The sequence below is a fragment of the Megalobrama amblycephala genome, linkage group LG4 (assembly GCF_018812025.1).
Source record: "Megalobrama amblycephala isolate DHTTF-2021 linkage group LG4, ASM1881202v1, whole genome shotgun sequence".
Taxonomy (NCBI): Eukaryota; Metazoa; Chordata; class Actinopteri; order Cypriniformes; family Xenocyprididae; genus Megalobrama; species Megalobrama amblycephala.
Window position 1 is genome coordinate 5,901,159 of NC_063047.1, and position 21,450 is coordinate 5,922,608.

Genomic DNA, 21,450 nt, shown 5'->3' on the forward strand with positions numbered 1-21,450 from the left:
TAACACACACAGGTTAAAATATGACAAGGGCAAGCAGGTCTTCAAGGTCAGGATCTGAATGAAACGTGCTCCTGTGCTCATGTTGAATTCTGGGAGTTCTGGATTACTGCTGTTGAGAACACACACATACAATCTGCTTTCCCCTCTGCTTCATTAATCACAAAACGCTTTACCCAGAAATGCTTTTAATATAGTCCGAATTTAATTGGCATAATGGTTTGTGCTGGTGTTTTGAAATGGTCTAATTTGCGAGAACACAGATAGCGATCTTCGATCAGTAACAGAATGTGCTGGTCATTTTCTTCACTTACAGGTAATTTGAGTGAATGGGTGGCAGTGTTTACTTAAGACAGACAGACAGACAGACAGACAGACAGAAAGAAAGAAAGAAAGAAAGAAAGAAAGAAAGAAAGAAAGAAAGAAAGAAAGAAAGAAAGAAAGAAAGAAAGAAAGAAAGAAAGAAAGAAAGAAAGAAAGAAAGAAAGAAAGAAAGAAAGAGGCAAGTTACTAACAAAGAAATGTAAAGAAAGAAAGAAAGAAAGAAAGAAAGAAAGAAAGAAAGAAAGAAAGAAAGAAAGAAAGAAAGAAAGAAAGAAAGAAAGAGGCAAGTTACTAACAAAGAAATGTAAAGAAAGAAGCAGGAAGTAAGGGAGGAAGGAACCCCAAGAAAGAAAGGAAGGAAATCATGGACAGAAAGAAAAAAGCAGGAAGGAAAGAAACAAAGAAAGAAACAGGAAGGAAGGAAACAAAGAAAAACTGGAAGGAAGGAAACAGAAAAAACAGGAAGGAAGGAAATGGAAAGAAACAGGAAACAAAGAAAGAAACAGGAAGGAAGGAAACGGAAACAGAAAGGAAACGGAAGGAAGGAAACAAAAAAACAGGAAGGAAGGAAATGGAAAGAAACAGGAAACAAAGAAAGAAACAGGAAACAAAGAAAGAAACAGGAAGGAAGGAAACGGAAACAGAAAAGGAAACGGAAGGAAGGAAACAAAAAAAACAGGAAGGAAGGAAACAAAGAAAGAAACAGGAAGGAAGGAAACGGAAAGAAACAGGAAAGAAGGAAACAAAAAGAAACAGGAAGGAAGGAAACGGAAAGAAACAGGAAGGAAGGAAGGAAACAAAGAAAGAAACAAACAGGAAGGAAGGAAACGGAAAGAAACAAAGTAAGGAGACAAAGAAAGAAACATGAGGAAGGAAGAAAGGAATATATTAATAGAAAGAAACAAACAAACAAACAAAGATGTAGGAAATAAAGAAGGAAACAGGAAGGATGGAAACAAAGAAATAAAGAATTAGGAAGTAAGGTAGGAAGGAAACCCAAGAAAGGAAGTAAGTCATGGACAGAAAGAAAGAAACAAGTAGATATAAGAGAAAGAAAGAAAGAAAGAAAGAAAGAAAGAAAGAAAGAAAAAGAAGCAGTTGGGAAGGAAACAGAAAGGAAGGAACTGGAAGGGAAAAAAGGAATGAAGGAAGAGGACGAGGAAACAGAAATGTGAAGAAAGGAAGAAATAAACAGAAAGAAGGGATCAAATAAACAAACAAAAAAAAAACAAGCAGGAAGAATGAAAAATGAAACAAACTGAAAGAAAGGAGTGAGTGGTTACATGATAGAAGTGTTGAATTCCATCAGTCCAGTGATCCATGCAGAGAGAGAGAGGGGGGAACAGCAGGCCGAGCCTCCTCTTGTTTCATTCCTCCCTTCCTCAAACCTCATGAGTGTGTTGGTTCATTTTGAAGGATTTTCTACTGGAACAATATAGGCTTTGTTGAAGATAACAAACAGTGACCCCTAAAACACACACACACACCATTATGATGTGCCCACTCAAACAAACACACTCTCCCTGACTGAACCTGTTGGCAGAGATGAGAAATGTATGGGTTTTTTTGTGTTGTTTTTTTGTATTCACATTGAGCACTTCTGTCTGTACGTGGATGTAGAAGCACAGGGAAGTCGGTGAGGTTGGATGGTTATTGCATTTTAATTTTCTTCCACAACACACACACACACACACTCCCAATGAGCTGCTCGTCCTGCGGATTTAAAGGTCGGCCGTTATGCGACTGCTGGAGCAGTGCGGCGATCTGATTGGATGAGCTTTTGGAAGCAAAAGAAGATCTAATCTAGCTGTGTCTGATCTGATGAGTTGTGTACGTTTGTGTGTGTGTGTGTGTGTGTGTGTGTGTGTGCGTGCGTGAGTGTGTGTTGGAGTGACCTGTCACTGGCTCTCTGTGTTATGTCGACTGCATTAGAATGAACACTGACCCAAATCTCACAGACAAACACACATGCTTACCCACCAAAAGACTGAAAACCTTTAGCAGCTACATTATATACTGTCTGTCTCGCACAAAGCTGTTTTTCAGATCTTTCTGTGAGTGCAGTGGTCTTTTCCCCGAAGGTTCAGCCCGGAGCTGTTGGCTACTGTGGCTAACTCACTCAGCGAAGCGTCTTTTCCTTCTGCTCTTTGTTTCAGTTACTCATCAATCAGAGACTCGAGGGAAACAGCACTGGGCTCTGCCGACTGAAACGTACAATGTTACAGCTTAAAAATATTCGTTTTGAATGCCTGACTCAGCAGTGGTTGTGAACATTTTAAGTGTGTTCATTGAGGTTTGGATTTTCTCATTCTGTGCGACGTGATGGGAGAACTTCAGCTCAATCAGAGCCTGTCTTGTTGATTTAACAACTGAATGATCATATTCGAAAATATGCTACAAAAACCAGAGACATGCAGCTGAATATTCAACACTTTCTTTGAAACTGAGCTATTCTTCAGTCCTCACTTTAGAAACTTTAACAATTTGGAAAATAGGGAGATTGACTATGATTTTCCAAATATCTTAAGCCACTGTTTGGAATTATTTTTTATTATTAATATTATGAATAATGATCATCATAATAACACAATTCCATACAATGATTTAAAGGACTTAGATGATGATGATGATAAAAATAAACAATAAATATGACATTATTACAACAACAACTATTATTATAATTATTATTTCTTCCTTCTCATGTCCTCTTACCATTTTAATTTTTGTTGCTTATTACTGATGCTATATATATATATATATATATATATATATATATATATATATATATAAAATCTGTCCATTATTTTTAATATATACATATTTCCTGTCATTCAGTTGCAATATGTACACAAAAATACACTCAAAATGGCCCATATATCAGCCATTTAAACAGCCTGGTGGATATATTGGTCTATCACTATTTTTAATAACTCACTGCAAAACTATGAGATGAAAAAACTTTAATACTGTGTTTTTCTACTTCAGGGATTGTGTTTGTGTTTGAGAAGAGATGAGACAGGCATGAGATGGCTCCATGGTGGCAGAAGAATGAGCATACAGCTACAAACAAACACTGATACACACACACACAGAAAGCACACCCACGCTATATGTCAGTCAATAAGAGGGGACTAACTGGGGCAACACTATATTTATTGTGACAAGACTGAATATTTCATTCTTTGTCTCTCTCTCTCGCTCTCTCGCTTTCTCTCTCTCTCACACACACACACACACACACACACTCACACACAAACACAGAGGCAGATGGTAAATCCCCAGCCCCTTCACATTTTTTTAATGTGTGTTTACACCTTGTTTTAAATCTAAATCACGTTAATCTCCCAGCATGGTCATTGGGGATTTGTGTGTTGTGTTTAAGGTATATTCTTTTTAGAAATACCTGCTGTGTTCTCAGTAATAATTTTGCACTTCTTGGAATTCAGTTCGACATGAGTCTGACTAGAAATGAAGAGTCTAATTCCATCCATGCAGACATTTCGTTTTTTTAGTGCACAGAGGCAGGAAACTATTAAGACCAAAATGTTCTGACCAGTTAAAATCCAGCAGTGATGTAGTGACAACAGAATGTGACCGCAAAAATGCTTCATAGCCAATCCATCCCATTGCTAACAGTACACAGGGTGGGATTACCCTGCCTGTCTGGAATGTCTGTTGTGTTTTAGCCTGGAGTGAGAGTGTGCTGGAGTCAGGATGTGTGTGTGTGTGTGTGTGTGTGTGTGTGTGTAGATCAGCACCGTGTGATGCTATTCCGTGGTTGGCACGGTGACAGGTTGGCATGGCGCTACCGTAAGGAGACTGGCACTCTGCCTACTGCCATACATCTCAATCTGCATGACATCATAGCAGCTCCTAGCAACCACACACATCACCCCTCCCCCATACACGCCCACAAAGGACCATTCACAATCACGGTGCCCTGGCCTTTCTCCCTCACCGGAGTCTCTCGCAGATCTTTACTAACAAGGATCCATACTGCTGCTCTAAAGTTTCATAAAGCCAGTATTTGTCAAAAGAATGATAACTAAGAAAGAAAGTGATGGTAATGTTGAATTGGAACGGACTTCATAAAGTCAGTATTCTCGAAAAAAAAAAAAAAATTACAAGGGAGCAAAACATTTTTAGGGAATTACATAATTAAGAGCCAACTGACTGATGATTTTTTAACTGACAAATCACAGAATCTGTCATTAATGCAATCACCTGATTGTATGTGTTCCATTCTGTTTTGTTAGAATATTTATGTCTGTTTGGAAAAACATGTGATCTACAAAACTCTTTTGTGAATATGTATCTTTAATTACAAGTAATGGTTCATGGTTCATTTCAGATCAGAGATTTACAGTTCAGTGAGGGAGTCCATTGCAATATCCGTAATGGCTCTCAACGATTCACTGACTAGTGATTCTGATTGATTCTGCTGACTCACAAGCAAGATCTGTTATGACAGACTTATTAAAGCGAACTGGTTCATAAGAGTCATTTGTTTGCCAAACGGATATTACTTTTTGCTCAGATGTAATTTGACATTTTTGACTGTTAAATTATCACAACTTTCTTTTCTTTTTTGCATTTTTGACTCTTCTAGTTGGAGACCTGATTTGCTGTTCCATTTGAAATAAATTATATTTTAAATGCACATGATATATTGCTGTTAGCTTTAGAATGTTTAGTTGAACAAGTACATAAAACATATATTCGCACTGCACTACACCTTATTCGGTTCCGCGCCGAACACAGTACATACTATTACAAAATGCATGAGTATGCGAAATGGGACACACCTTTTGTCTTCATATTATTCCTTAATTAACTTTAGTAATAAAACAGGAAATGCTTCCAAATTAAAATGATCATCTTGTTTGTTTGAACTGTAAAAACATTCCTAATTTAAAAAGTGACAAAACCAGTGAGGACTCATCATAGTCTGTGTGATGGCTGTGCATTTTAGTGAATAAGTGTATTTTCTTATCTGACCTATTCTGGAGTTCCTCATTAGTGCTTACACATACACACATGCTCTCTCAGCACTTCTCACTCACACCTCTTAATGAGCACAATCTAATGGAAGTTAATAATGTGTATGTGTGCGCACTTGTGTGTGAGTGTAATTGGGGGTTAAATTGAATGATGGTGGATCACCTGCTGTGACAATATCGGTTTATTTAACTACATAATGGGAGTATGTGTTTGTGCATTTTGCATAAATGCGTGCCTCCGTTTTAAAGCGAACTCACTTTCTCAAACTTATCTCTTTCTCAGACACAGAGCAGAAAAGCAAAAGGGCCCTTAGTACACTGTGGCATATTTTAGGCTTGTCTGTGGCTCCGATCATTCAAACTCACAAGGATCATTCTGTAGGAATTGTTGAGGCTTCTGGGCCTATGCAAGAAAAAGAGAAAATTCATACACATGGCTTTTCTTACTGCATGGCTGTGTGTGTGTGTGTGTGTGTGTGTGTGTGTGTTTGTGCATTCCCATGGGATCAGATTACTATCATAGGGACTAGTAACAGGAGAATACACTGGAGCTTTTTTCATCTTGTCCATATTCTGAGACACACACACACAAACGTTAGTTTGTTTTTGGATGTTTCTAAGGTAATATTAGGTTGCAATGTCTAATGTAAGGGCAGAATGAGCATTTCCTTAGCCAAAGACTGTGTATATATGTGTGTTTGCATGTGCTTGTGTTTTGTGTGTGATTTATAGAGGTAAATTAGGGTTTCCTTTTCCTGCTTTGCAGCAAGAACTCCAATCAAAAGTCCTATAAATCTAAACCTAATTCGCCCTGACAATCACAAAACCCCTCTCTCTCTCTCTCTCTCTCTCTCCAGCAACTTCTAATGGAACACAGGAAGGGTTGGAAAACAGAGAAGGTGGAGTTTGTAGCACAAGATCCATGAAGATCATCATGAAAGTGGGCCAAGGTGAGTTAACTTACACACACACTCACAAAATCACACACACACACACACACACACACACACCTTCTTTATCTTCAGCATGTCCAAAGGTAAAGTAATTTAAGCCCCATTTGGTGAATGATTAAGTCAGCTGACTCATTAACTGGCAATTAGGTTGCAGTAGAACATGATCCAAGTTAGCAAGTTAGTTTCTGTCTTTAGGATTTGTACTCTACTCTAAGGTCTCATCAGCAGAAATGTCAAAATCTAAAGGAATACATTCAAACATATGTTGTACTGAAATTTATTTCTTTGAATGTTTTTTGTTCCTAATTTGTTCTGTATGTGATTGTATGTTTCAGATCCAAATGCACCAGATCCAGATTTAACGGACCTCCCAGACAGGAACCAGGACAATGAGATCAATAACCCCACAACCAGCCCTTCCCGCAAGATAGACCGAGGCCGAGACGGAGACGGAGATGGGAACGGACCCGTAATGCCCGGCAGAGGTGAGGAAACACAAATAGTCTGTGTTTACACCAGCTGGTTTGGGAACATGATGGTGTTTTCCTACAAATGAAGACAAACTGGACAAACTGATCTCAGTTCAGCAGTGAAGATCTACCACAGTAAATTTCACCAAGAAAACCAGCAGATGAAATACAGCAATGCAGAGCTACTGCCTCCCTCAGGCAGCTGTGTGCGTGCAAGAGAGAGACAGGAGTTAATGTAGCATGTCTTTATCACGTCCTAGCAGCCATTAACCTCCGGGAGGTCTAAACTTCATTAGGAGAGAAAGAAAGAGAGAAACAGAGACAGAATCATTAAGAAATAACAGAGGGACCCATGCTGCATCTCTGCAGTGATCACACCGCACAGATTCTTGAGGTCAGATTCTCTGCTCTGAGAGGACACTCAGACATTAACTGCTATTACATCTTCTCAAAATCGGCTAGTCGGTGGGTTATCTGAACAACTAGTCGACTAATTGGTATAATTCATTTAGGTTCAGGATCCCCCTGATTCCACTCGGACATGCTTACATAAGATTTTCAGAAACAGCTAGACAAACAAAATAAACCAGAATGCAAGGGTTTCATGGCAGTATATAAATACAAATAAATGCAGCCTTGGTAAGCATACATTGTACTGATCCCAAACTTTTGAATAGTTGTATAGACAGCTAACCTTGCTAAGGATGACTAGATTGTGAACCGTCCCTAATACTAAACTATGAATTCTGCTTAAATTTTATTTGTAAGCCACTGAAATACACAGCTAAACTCCACATGGCTAGTTTGCAGAGCTAAAAGTTTTGTACATGCTGGACTACCATTTGGAAGGATTATTCCAGCCTGGGTGTGTGTTGATTAGCCTCATACTGCTGTTAAATATACTTAACAACACTGATTTTATTGTCAAGCAAAAATGTGTATTCATAATGCCTATTTAGCTGCAGGAGTCATTGGAACAGCTACCGGCGCAACAATAAACGCAGCAACAGTTTTATTTACTTTAATAGGAGCTCAGAGCCAATGCTAACAAACACAAAGGTTTGTTTCTAAGGCCATTGTCGGTTATCTTTGCCTCGGACAACAGAGAGCGACTCTAAACACTGATAATCAGAGCTTGCGTTGCTAACATCATCCTCGACGATAATTCACAATGAAAAATAAAAACGACTCTGCACCATTCATAATGTCTGTTCTTTTTTCCTCTCAGGCACGAGAAACCAGGATAACAGTCCTGGTTCAGTAGAAGGGATTTTTGGCTCTAAACCGGCTCTTTTTGCTGCCATCGGAGCCGGCTGTGTCATCTTCCTCCTCATCATCATCATCCTCATCGTCTTGCTCCTCAAGCTTCGCAAGAGAACCCGCAAGCACTCGCAGCCCAGGGGCGGGACTGCCCTGTCACTCAGCACTCTGGCCACGCCCAAAGGAGCCGCCCAGGCTGGCTCAGAACCGAGTGACATCATCATCCCCCTGCGGACAACAGAGAATAACTACTGTCCACACTATGAAAAAGTGAGTGGAGACTATGGGCACCCCGTCTACATAGTGCAGGAAATGCCACCCCAGAGCCCCGCCAATATCTACTACAAAGTCTGAGAGAAAGAGAGCAAAGCAACCGCAATAAGAACTTGTTTTGTAAGGTATTCTGACTCTTTTTTTCATTACCTAACCCCGTCTGCTCCGTGTGCGAGAGGATGGAGAGGGAGAAGTGGAAAGGAGGAATGAAAAAGACTACATGGATGATATTCCTCTCAGATTTCCTTCCCTCCGTCCCTTTTCCGAACACTACACTGTGTGTATGTGTGTGTGTGCCGGCCGCTCTCGATGTGCGTGAAATGGTAGAAAACCACCCCAAGTTGCGTGGCACTCAGGCACAGACTTCACTGCTGAAGAACAGCCGACAACCAATCACAGAGGGACACTAGAGTGACATCACAAAGCAGGAAGCTCTCATTCGTGTGTGTTTTTGTACCTTTACAACTCTTCGCTTAGTTTTTGTCTCTTTTTCATCTCTCACTCCGTGACAGTGTTTTGTTTTTATCAGTATCAACCCGATTCTTGCAGCTTTCACAGTGTCTCGCTCAAAGAAATGTCTTAAGCACTGTTACGAATGCCGATCTCTTTTTCACACACTCTGTATGTCCTCTCATCTCATTTCCTAGCATCTCTCCAGACACTCATTCATTTTACATGCTGTAGAGGCAACTGAACAAAAACACACACTCACACTCATACACACACTTTGGTGTTCACGGGTCAGTAACAAACAGCCTCTTGGTGGAAAAGTAAGTGAGTGAAATAGGGAATTTAATATGTAAACACCAGTGTCAGACCTTCCAGAGCTCCCAGTCTGCTCTTTGTTCATTTACGAAACATTTCAGTTGAAATCCTCTCTCCTCTCAGCCGAACACAAGTAGATATTTGCTATCTGTTGTCAGTGATGCGTGAAGTGCTAATATTTGTATTTTGCCATTATTATTATTTTTTTCTTATTCTGTCTCCCAAAGGTTAGGTCAAAAAAAAAAAATCTTTAGGGATTTGCCTCTACACCATGAGCCTATGACCTCTTTTCAGTCACAAAACATGCTAATGCATATCTTTGCATAATTTAGTTCACTAACATGTCTTTTTTTTGTGTATAATTCATGTCTCGCTGTTTGGATGTAGACATGGACTCTAACCAGTATGACCGTGTGTATGTAGAGTCCAATGCAGAAGCCAAAAATCCATTGACATACAGAACATGTGAAATTATGCCTTCACCTCTCCTTCCTCTCAGATATGCACATAAATTATCCCTGTTTGCATACAAACACATACAGAAAAAAAAAACCTTAATCATCTATGAATCCTGGAAAATCTAGTGCTAGATCTATTTTTATATGGACTGCACGTGAAATGATAAACAGTAAACAGTGGCGGCAGGTGTGTTTACGCCTATGCTAATTTAAAATTAGCAGCATTTGCATCTAGCCTCCAGCGCAGCCAATCAGAGGAAGCCCAATATTTCTCTGTAGCTTTCTCATAAAATAGATTTTTGAAATTATATTTCGTTTAAGATTTATTGCTGTTGTTTTTTGTTGTCGTTTCCTCTTAATTTAGTTTCTAAGGCCCGAGATTATGTAAATAATGTATGTTGGGAAAAAATGTTGAATATAAAGTTCCATTTTATTATAGACCCTGTTAATTAAAATATAATTAGGATTTTTGAAAATGCAAAAGCTTTTGTAAATAGTTCTTTTTTGGAAAAAAAAAAAAAAAAAAGACATTTTGTAAGTAAAATGTTTCCTGTCTCATGGTTTTCTCTTTTATTTTAAATTGTTTTTTTTTTTCGTTTCGGTTGGTTTTTGATTAAGGAGACTTAGAGGTCCCTGTAGAACGGGTTTTTAAAGGTCAGCCTAAAGCTGCAAAAAGACATGTAAGTCCCTTCACATACACACACACACTTTATCCTCCCTTTTACACAAGGGGATGATGGTATTTTTGTTTTGTTTTGTTTCAATTTTACAAATGCTGTGATGGAATCAGGTCAAATATTCCATGACATGGTTCAAATAGGAGGAAAAGAGGAGAGAGAGTTATTACTCAAGAAATGCTTAAACACACACACTTACTGACTGACCCACCAACCAACCAGTCATTCTTATAGCACACAATATACATACAGTATATATAAACACCATTAGATACAGGGAAAGCACCAGCAAACTACATTAACAAAACTAAACCAGCAACAGCTTGTGCAACTAAACTGAATATTTATGTATGTTTGTCTGTGGTTTATGGCAGATCAGGTCTTTACAATTGACATTAGAAGAGCACTTTTTGAAATTCATGGCTTTATTTTTACCATTGAAATGCAGGGGTGCACTGACCGCACCAGTCAGCTTGTGAAATACTAGTCAAAGTATCACACTGCAAAAAAAAAAAAAAAAATTAAAATTAAAATAAAATACAAAAATACCCAAACTACCCAAATCTCCCCAAATGTCTACAAAAAAAAAAAAAAAAGAGAGATATGAATTTTCTTTGTTTCAGAGAAATACAACAGATTTGAGTGAGATTTATTCTTAAAACAAGAATAAAAAATAAAAAAACAGTCATAAATATTTAAATATTTTTAATGGAAAAAAAGACCAACTATAGATTTTTCTTTTTTTTTTTGCAGTGAATTAAAAGGTTATCCCAATTTTGGCATCTCCGTACATAATTTAACAGCAAAAGCTGTGAATAGTTTGTGTAGTTTTATGGATCAGCACTGCTGTAGTGTGATCTTATTTAGTGACTGACTGTCTTTAGCTGCAGGCTTTTTGCAGCTTAGCTTACACATTTGGTTCGCGGCACTCTTAGCAGCTGTAAGGCATACACTTCCTTTGACGTTTGTCTGTACCACCCACAACAATAGAGTGAGGAAAAAGTCGGCCATCTTGTTTATCAGAATAGGCTTTGATTCCTCTCTAATGCTGCAGTCAGACACCTGTGATGTTGTGTGGAGCTTTCAGACATCTGCTAATAACATTTCTCCCAGTGAAGTTGACTTATTTGAGGAGAACTTATTCAAAACTCAAGTATTCACGCAAACATACGCACACACTCTCATACACACCCAACCCCCTATCCTCCCCGGCAAAGAGACAGATTGGTGGTGACTTTTAACCCTGTAAGGATTATCACAATATTATGAGAGAGACAAATCTAATGAGAAAACCTTTTCCCTGGCCTAGATCCATCCCCATTACACACAGTTCATCCACTCTTTCACAAAATTTACTTGTTCATAGAGCGGGTCAATGCAGTGCTGAGGCCTTAGGCCAACCACGACTCCCACAAAAAATGTTCACAAAAAGCTTGTGCTGCACAATGTTTCCTCCTGCTGTTGCTGATTTTTTTTATTATTATTATTATTATTATTATTCAGTGAACTACATTATTATTGTTATCATTTTCTTTTACTAAGATTTTGTTGCAGATTTCAGTATTATTGATTTAAGTTTTGATGTATGTGTTGGCAGTGCTGACGCCCCTGTGGCAACAGCGTTTTTTTTTTTTTTTTTTTTTTTTTTTTTTTGGTAGAATTCACACAGTGTCCTCAGAGTTCCCCGATATATGACACTAAAGCCAAGTCTCAGCCCTCAGAAAGCGTTTTAAAAGGATAAATAAAGTTTTTTCCTATGGAAGCTGCGTGTCTCTTGTGTTTCTGACTGCTTGTCTGTGTGAGAGACACAATGAGAGAGAATGAATGAATTTCAAGTGTTTGCATGAGTGTTTGCAGCAGTCACTTTCTGTCCAGTGTACTCATGCTATATGTCAGTTTTTCTATCTCAAATACACACAAACTGTGCTGCTATTTCAAACATAACAAGCTGTCTCAGCGAGTGACGTTCTCTGTGTCACAAATATTTCATAATGCCTCTGGGTATCTGTCCCCGGCCACTCAAGACTCGCACACAAACACTTGTTTGACTTCAGCGCATTAAAGTTTCAGTGAGTCTATAGTCAGTCAGTGGCTGCAGTGCGAAAGCATTCTGTCTCATGTCTAATGGTATATGTGGAAGATTCTTCTGTTGTCTGCTATCTTGATCCAGGTTAGCATTATGCTATATAAAAACTTTTGAACCATATTTCTGATTTATCTTGCAAATTTAGTTTTGTTTGACCAAAAATTGTGACTTTTTAAAGGGATTTTAAGGTTATGAGATTGTCAGAAGACTTTTGCCAATGGTGAGATTTATTCAAAGAGCAGAAATACCAGCCTAGGCTCATTGGAAATACATGCTTGTGATGACATTTCTGCAAACTGAAATTACATTGCTTCTTGCATGTTTCAAGTGAAATGTCCAATTAGCAGCGCTAAAAGCACATTCGGTTTAATCCGGAACAGACGAACATGAATCCGGCCATGTTTTATTATGTTGGTTGTTGTACGCATCACGGCAATTTGAAAATAATGTCCCAGTGAGTGGCACTAAAAAGTTAGTCGCCATGAAATCGAAACTATTTTTATGGAATATTGCAGTACTTATATGATTTATCTGTGCACATCATTAATTTTTCTAAATCATGTGCCCTTGTAATCTTTAACCAAACTAACTTTAAACAACAACATCCCTTCTCTGATGACGTGTTTACTGACGCAAGGGCGGAACAACCTGTCACTCGCATCTAAGTTGCTTCTACAAGTTTTTGAGCTCTTTTGTCAGGACTCGTACCCAAGCGCTCTGCATTGGAAGTGCAACACTGTACCTGGTAATCTACCAAGGAAGCTTATACATAAGCCATATATATGGAACTGGTTATGTAATGCAAATGTTAAAATATATCAGTTTACAAATCATGAATTGTTGTGTTTTGAGGTGAATTGTACAAGGAACAACACGTGCAAATAGGTGATGATCTGCCCCTGTAATCACTTGTGTGAAAAGGAATAAAAGTTGTTGCCGTTTTACTACCTCTAATGTTAATTTCAGCTGGAAACTGCAGCAAATTGTCTGTTTTTTTAAGTTTTGCACAAACGTAGGTAGAGGCACATATAGAGTGCTGCAGTGATGACGCATTTTTGTAGGCCAACCCGGAAGTTAGCATAACACTGGTTCCCTTGGTAAAAACTTTTGAATTTTCGCAAAAAATATGATCGTGATCAACAAAAGTTTATGATAATTGCACGTTTTTTTCCATCAAGATAACTTTTAGAAATAAACACAACTTTTATCAATTACGAAGCTGAAATACAATCACCAGAAATAAAATGAAATAACCTTAGGCTATAAATGAACACTTCAGGTGCTCAACTTCAACGCCACCACCACTAAGCTTCCAACAACTCTTTCAGTCTTTGTTTAAAAAACACACAAAAAAAAAACATTTTCCCTGAAAGTGTGAGTTAGAATAGTTTGCAGTGTGTGTGTGATGTTCAATGTCTCCAACAACACCTGTAGTCCCATTTAGCAGTTTTTTCAAGACACGTAAAAGCTTTTTTTTTAAAAAGTTGGGTACTACTGGTGTGTTTTATGTCGCAGAATAAAATGTGAAAATATCTCGAGATTGTGTTCACCACTGACCTTATTTCAGGCTTTTAACCGAAATCTTCGGGACGATGGAATTGGATATGTTAAAATGCTAACTCATTTCTGGGTTTTGGCCTACAAAAATACATCATCCCTGCAGCACTCTATTTCCAATAAGCCTAGGTTGAAAACTACAGAGCTAAATACTATGCTAATGCTAACTGCAATACAAAACATACCATCCAGCTATTTTTACTATGGGGCTGAAGTAGTTCTTACAGATGTAATGGTAAACATGACAAACTAGGTCAGCAACAGTCAGCAGAGATACTGTATAATTGTATTTAGGAATGACAAACAATTTACTTTATTCACTAATATATCACTAAAGTTTTGTGCGTGAGACAGAGACACAAGGAGAGACTTAGAGAGTATTAGGCTAGTCATGTGACAGGTGATCAATCTACACAAGACTGATATTAGATTTACTGCCCACTCACCCCAAGTGCATTCTGGGTAAATGCCGTGGGCTCTGCAAGCTTCTATCTGCTACTATTACAGCCCCCAGAGGGAGGGAGAGAGAGAATCTACAGAGAGAACCGGTGGAGGGAGTTCAATGGGTGAAGTTAGACATCAGTGAAGAAAGAAAAGGGAAGATATACGTAAATCTGTGAAAGATTGATTTTATTTTATCATCTGTTGGATGATGCAGCGTTAGATGGAAGAGAACAATCAAGGCTGAGATCTCTCGTCTCGACAGTAATCCAATCAGACTTGAACACTGAACTGCTCCCTGCAGCTGCCATCAGATCACACTTGATTATTATCCTGAGAAATAGTGTCTTCCTGTTTCCAGACAAGTTCCCGCATCATCATAATTTCACATTTCAAGATGCTCAGTGGCTTTTAAAAAAAGAGCTTACTTCGGTTGGTTGACCATTTGAAATGTTCAAAATATTGTAATAATACAAATGTGAATGGTTAATAAGGCCTCAATTTAAAAAAAAACAAAAAAACAATATCCATCATTAAAACACACTCACCCATTATATATTTATATTATATTATATTAGGTATTATATAAACTCATATTTAATGTACAACAGTTTTATTCAGAAAGGATGCATTAAACTGAGACAAACATTTATTATGATTTCTATTTCAAATACATGTTCGTTTCAACTTTCTATTAGTCAAAAAAAAAAAAAAAAGTATCACAGTTTCTTCAAAAATATTAAGCAGTGCAACTGATTTCAACATTGATGACAATAAGAAATGTTCCTTGAGCACCAAATCAGCGTATTAGCGTGATTTCTGAAGGATCATGTGACACTAAAGACTGGAGTAATACTGCTGAAAATGCAGCTTTGCCATCACAGGAATACATATTAAAGTAGAAAAACATATATACATACGTGTGTGTGTGTATGTATATATATTAGTGTATATAGTGTATATATATTATATATTAGTGAGAATATATTCCACTCTCCCTAAAGTGAGGCTTATCCAATATCTATGGCTTAAACCCTCTTAAGTAAACAGACTCACACATACAGAATTGTTTTTCATCTGCCGTTGGTCTCTCTGGGTTGACTTGTATGCCTCGGGAGAAAGGTTCATATGTGTCTGAGAGCCGCAGTCGGGGAATAACATAAATATTGAACTATAATGTCTGCTACCTTGCAAAGCAGAGTAGGAGAGATTGATGCCTGGAGAGTGAGAGACAGACAGAGATGGAGGTCGAGGGATTATACAGTTATTTCATTCTCTTCCTCTATTTTACTTGGTTTAATTGATAATTATTTTTTAACGAGCTCTGTAGAAACAAGTCTTTCCTTCTCTAAATCACTGTTTCCTCCACTCTTCCTTTCTCCCTTCTGTGTGTAGGACACTTTTAACAGGGATCTCAGCAGGAGCAGCAGGAGAATTCTCTTTCTCTCACTGTCTCTCTGCTCTTTCTGCCCCCTAACTCACTCTAATTCCCAGTGATCTGTAGGGGGGAAGTTTCAGGGTGGTTTCATTCATGTCCTCTCATTTGTCTATGTCAGTAGAGTAGCCGCTCTTTCTCACTTTTATCTCTCTCTCTCTCTCTCTCTCTCTCTTTTTTTTACTGAATACCTGGTTTTGCCTGTAATTTTGCAGACTGCGCATATAATCCAGTGCACAAAAATTATAACATATATATTTCATGTACAGTACAGTCCAAAAGTTTGGAACCACTAAGATTTTTAATGTTTTTAAAAGAAGTTTCGTCTGCTCACCAAGGCTACATTTATTTAATTAAAAATACAGTAAAAACAGTAATATTGTGAAATATTATTACAATTTAAAATAACTGTTTTCTATTTGAATATATTTCACAAAGTAATTTATTCCTGTGATGCAAAGCTGAATTTTCAGCATCGTTACTCCAGTCTTCAGTGTCACATGATCCTTCAGAAATCATTCTAATATGCTGATTTGCTGCTCAATAAACATTTATGATTATTTTCAATGTTGAAAACAGTTGTGTACTTTTTTTTTTTCAGGATTCCTTGATGAATAGAAAGTTCAAAAGAACAGCATTTATCTGAAATACAAAGCTTCTGTAGCATTATACACTACCGTTCAAAAGTTTGGGGTCAGTAAGAATTTTTTTTTTTTTTTTTGAAAAGAAATGAAAGAAATGAATACTTTTATTCAGCAAGGATGCATTAAATCAATCAAAAGTGGCAGTAAAGACATTTATAATGTTACAAAAGATTCGATTTCAGATAAACACTGTTCTTTTGAACTTTCTATTCATCAAATAATCCTGAAAAAAAATATTGTACACAAATATTTTGTACAATTGTACACATTAAAAGTTTATTGAGCAGCAGATCAGCATATTAGAATGATTTCTGAAGGATCATGTGACACTGAAGACTGGAGTAACGATGCTGAAAATTCAGCTTTGCATCACAGGAATAAATTACTTTGTGAAATATATTCAAATAGAAAACAGTTATTTTAAATTGTAATAATATTTCACAATATTACTGTTTTTACTGTATTTTTAATTAAATAAATGTAGTCTTGGTGAGCAGATGAAACTTCTTTTAAAAACATTAAAAATCTTAGTGGTTCCAAACTTTTGGAATGTACTGTATATGTAATTTTAATTAAGTCAGTACTTTAAGTGTGAAAATACCTGTACCAAGATTATAGAAGTATGAGCAGAAAAGGCCCAAGTGCAATTTTCTTTCGACAGGTTTATTTTGTGTGTGAAAAGTTTAAATTATTTCGATTAATACTGCAGAAATTATTTAGGTTAAATGAGAATATGTGCCATTTTTTCAGTTTTAGTATCTTGGATATATATTTTTAAAATATACAAAAAATAAATAAATAAATAAACAGACCAAAGTTGAAAAATATAAAAAAACTAATTTATTAAAAGTGGCTTAAAACAGCATAAAATCCCCTATAAACACAGACAAAACTAGATGTTTCTCTTTCTTTTTTACATACACACAAGTGCATAAACATGTCTCTGAAATGTTATTGGTATCACGCCAACATTAATACCTAAACTGTAAATCATTTTAATTGTCTAATGGGTGTGTGTATGAGAAACTGAAATGCACTTATGCACAACAGTGAGACAAAAAAAAATAAAAAATTGCACAGTGCAGTTGTATATTTGCGTGTCTGTGTGAAACATCTTTTTTGAGTTTTAAAAGAGGGCGACTTTATGAACAGTGAGGCCGTATTCGCAGACGTTCATCTGGGAGCAGCTTGCTCCACTGTCTATTAAATCTTAATGTATTTATGATGAAGCCACACGGACATGATAGCAAAGATAAGGAACCTGCTTTACTTCCTCAATCTTAGGCTGAAACACTCGTCCAGAACTCGCAGAACCTCGCTCTTAAATTCTGTCTGACACTGGAAAACCAGCCTGCTGGAAATGTGACCTAAATACCACACCACATGCTCACTGAGTCTCTCTCTCTCACACACACACACACACACACACACGTCTACAGCACATATTGCCTGCTCGCCCCTCTGTCGGCACATACAACTTATCCAACAGCATATAAAACAGATGAGAGGTCATGAACAGTCCAGAGCATCTCTCTAATGAGGGAGTTAATGTTTGTTTATTCAAACAGCAACTGATTGCACTGCTTTCATATTTTGAGTGGCTTCCAAAAAAGGATTTGTTGAGGTTAAAATTAGGTGTGCCTGATAATTAGAGCCTTTATACTTGATGCGGAATTAAAAAGCACAACTGCATAAATATACATAAATATTATCTTTTATAATCCAAAAATAAAAGACTGAAACAGAATGACTTATAATTTTCTCGGAGTCTTGCTGGCTATAGTCTTGGCCGGACTCTGACGTTCTGCTCACTGCACTTCATAATGGCGGTGAACAAACTTTCCAAATGCACTGCAGGATTTCACAAAACATTAAGTATATATAAATGAAGGTTTTTTTTGTGGACTAAAGATTCGGTTGTTGTCTATTTTTTTAGGCAAATGGAAAAATTCTGAGAGGCCTAAAAACAAGCAAGCAAGAAAGGTTCTTATAAATCAACAAGATTTGTGCAACTTATTGGGAAAAACCAAAGATTTATTCAGGATGTGAAACACAACCAAACCCTGTTCCAAATGAATCTTGACCCATATGAATCATTCTACTCTCTCTCATACACACAGAGAGGTGCTCTACGGGTCAGGCCTTCTATTGTGATTGCCATGTTGTGAAGTGGACAAAGGCCGATGAACTGCAGTCATTTAGATTTCATTTCTGAAATAGTGCCCTTAAACAGATGAGTTCATGAACCGCCACTGCATCCTGTTTTCTGTGGAAACCTTTTGACAAATCTGCACCAAAGGACCGAATTCTCAGCAGAACACCCTGAAATTCACCAATCATCAGTCCATTTATGTTAATGCTGTTATTCGCTGTATATGAGACCCAGGCGGCACTGCTGACAGCCAGACTTATAAGCTCATCGTGGTATCATCTTGGGAGACCGTGAGTGTTTAGAGTTTTGATGAGGTGTGTGTATGAAGTTAGATAAGATTATTTATATGACTGTATAAACCAGCTCGCCATTATGTCAATGTGTCACACACACACACGCATACACAGAGATCTCTGTGGATACAGTCAGACTGCCAAGCTAGGCGTGTCAAAGTGAACCCAGCAGAGTGAAATCACCGTTTCAGCATATTTCATTTGGACAATGGCTGATCTTGTTTATAAAAACCTGATATTATATTCTTAAAATATGCATCGCTTGCCAGTGCCTGATTTCTGTGTGTTTGTGTACGAGATGATCGCATTTCTTGTTTTCCTGGAAGAGCTTAAGACTGTCACACAGACCTGCTCTGACTAAAACAAACTCTCGTTTTCTCTCTTTCCATGCACCCATCAAAAGATAAAAGCAAAGCGAAAACAACAAACTGATGGCAAAACACAACAAATCAGCCAAACTAACAAATTTTTGACTATTTACTTGATATATACAACAAGACATATACAGTTAAGTACATAATTTCTTCATTTTTGAACTCGACAAATAACAAAGGCACATATCTGAATGTCACTGAGGGATGGAAAACACTATTGAGGGATTTTATCCACAAAAGACTATTCAAAGAATTGACAAAAAGAAAAGAAAAAAAAAAACATTGGTTTTCATCAGCACATCATAGTTTAGTCTTTCCATTTTCATCTGTTCCTACCGGCTGATGAAATTCTTGATGTTGTTTTGTCTAGAAAGCATCTGCCAAGAATATGCACAAGTAATGATGATATATGAAATTAAATTTGTTGGTAACTCTGCCAAAACAACCACTATCAATAAGTTTTCCCATAATGGAAAGTAACATGTTTAATGATCACACGTCTGTTTGATACATTAAAATATGCATAAAACAATGCCAAACTCTATTGGCTGTGGTGATGTTCGCTGTATGTGATATGAACAAAACAAAACAAAACAAAAAGCAAAAAACAAAGCAAATATCTGTGATATGAATTCTACTTTTGTTTCCGTGTCAAACTAGGTTTTACTCTAGTCCCTTGCGGACTACGAACCTCATTCGTTTCCTCTATTCTTATTCTCCTCCTATATGCATTATATTAATTGGCAAACTAGTGAAATTTATTTTAAGAGAAAACTCTGCACCAAGGAGCTCATTTAGCACTCCAGGATATTTGAATATTAATCACAATTAAGATGATGAATGGTACACGTGTGCTAGCCCTATCTGTGGAGATAAATAGCATTAGCATGTGCCAAGCATATTAAAGTTGTGTTCAGGATAAAGCAAATTAGCCAGAGAGCTGCTAACGCTAACTTTGCTGATGTGTTGCTGTAGTGTCTGACTCGGGTACAAATCATCTGTCCTGCAGATGATGTTTGAGCTCAATCCAGAACATTCATGAACATTATGGGAGGTCGTAAGAGGTTGTATAGTGGTGGAGTGGCGGCCAATAAACTTTAAAACAGTAATAAGAGGTCAAGGCGCTAGGACATTAACTCTGCCGGATTTTTGGCCTGTAACTTTAAGGTATCACCAACAGACTATATTGGGTGAGGAGGTCCATGTTATGTTTCTCTTATTAGGCAGCTGTTAACACATGCTTTACAACCATGGAAACTGCTGGTGCAAATGAGGTGAGATTACTAATGTGCTAACAATTTTACTTTTCTGATCATACGCAATAAAAAAATAAAAAACACCAATCAACAGAATATTGCTTTTTGGGTTATGACTGCGTGCCTGAAACCAAAACGGACATTGAGCTTAAAGGGATAGTTCACCAAAAAATGAAAATGTGATGTTTACATTGATGTTCTAAGACATGAAATGATCGGTTTGTGCAAGAAACAGTATTTATATAATTTTTTACCTCTAAAACACCACTATGTGCAACTGCATTGCGCATTCAGTTAGTGAGGTCTGAACGCGCTCTGACAACAGAAGTGATCTCTCGCACTCATTGAAGTATAAGCGCGAGAGATAACTTCCATCATCAGAACGCGTTTTCAGACCTCACCAATCGGATGCTGAATGCAGTTGGACATAGTGGTGTTTTAGAGGTAAAAAATTATATAAATACTGTTCGGTTTCTCACACAAACCGATCGTTTCGTGTCTTAGGTCATCAATGTGTCGTCACGAGCCACAGGGTTTAATTTGGATTTGTCTGTGCATGTTTTTTTGACTCTTATAGATGGAGTTGCCATTGACATGCATTATACGACTGACAGACCACAACGGTTGGAGTTAAAAATCATCATTGTGTTCTACTGAAGAAACAAAGTCACCTACATCATGAATGCTCTGGGGGTAAGCAGATAAACATCACATTTTCATTTTTGGGTGAACTTTCCTTTTAAGTAAATATTTTAAAATATCTTAAAATCCCTAGCATCCATAAAAATAATGTTATTACATTAAAGTCATGAGTTAATGGAAGTACAGACAAATCCTTCCATATTGTGAATCTGAATAAAATATGAAAAAAGTGAGCATGCAGGTGATTGCAAGGTCAAATTTAACTGGACTAAATGATTGGAAAAGTGCGACATACGTCACCAGAGAGGAGTCTGTTGTTTTACCAGAAGATATGATGTTTTAAATAAGTTTCAAGGTATGAATGGCCTTCTATCTTCTATCTTGAACGTTTCT

General features: G+C 37.3%; 1 protein-coding gene and 1 long non-coding RNA gene across 3 annotated transcripts in view; one reads left to right on the plus strand and one right to left on the minus strand.

The window, feature by feature from the left end:
• Positions 1–13,096, plus strand: part of efnb1 (ephrin-B1) — a 37,892-nt gene extending 24,796 nt beyond the window's left edge. Inside the window, exons 3-5 of the mRNA XM_048187022.1 lie at positions 6,179–6,271; positions 6,610–6,759; positions 7,973–13,096. Of these exons, the coding sequence (XP_048042979.1) occupies positions 6,179–6,271; positions 6,610–6,759; positions 7,973–8,358 (629 nt within the window). The 3' untranslated portion in view covers positions 8,359–13,096. The remainder of the gene's footprint in view (positions 1–6,178; positions 6,272–6,609; positions 6,760–7,972) is intronic.
• Positions 1–21,450, minus strand: part of LOC125266408 — a 218,076-nt gene that overhangs the window by 60,577 nt on the left and 136,049 nt on the right. The window lies entirely within an intron of this gene.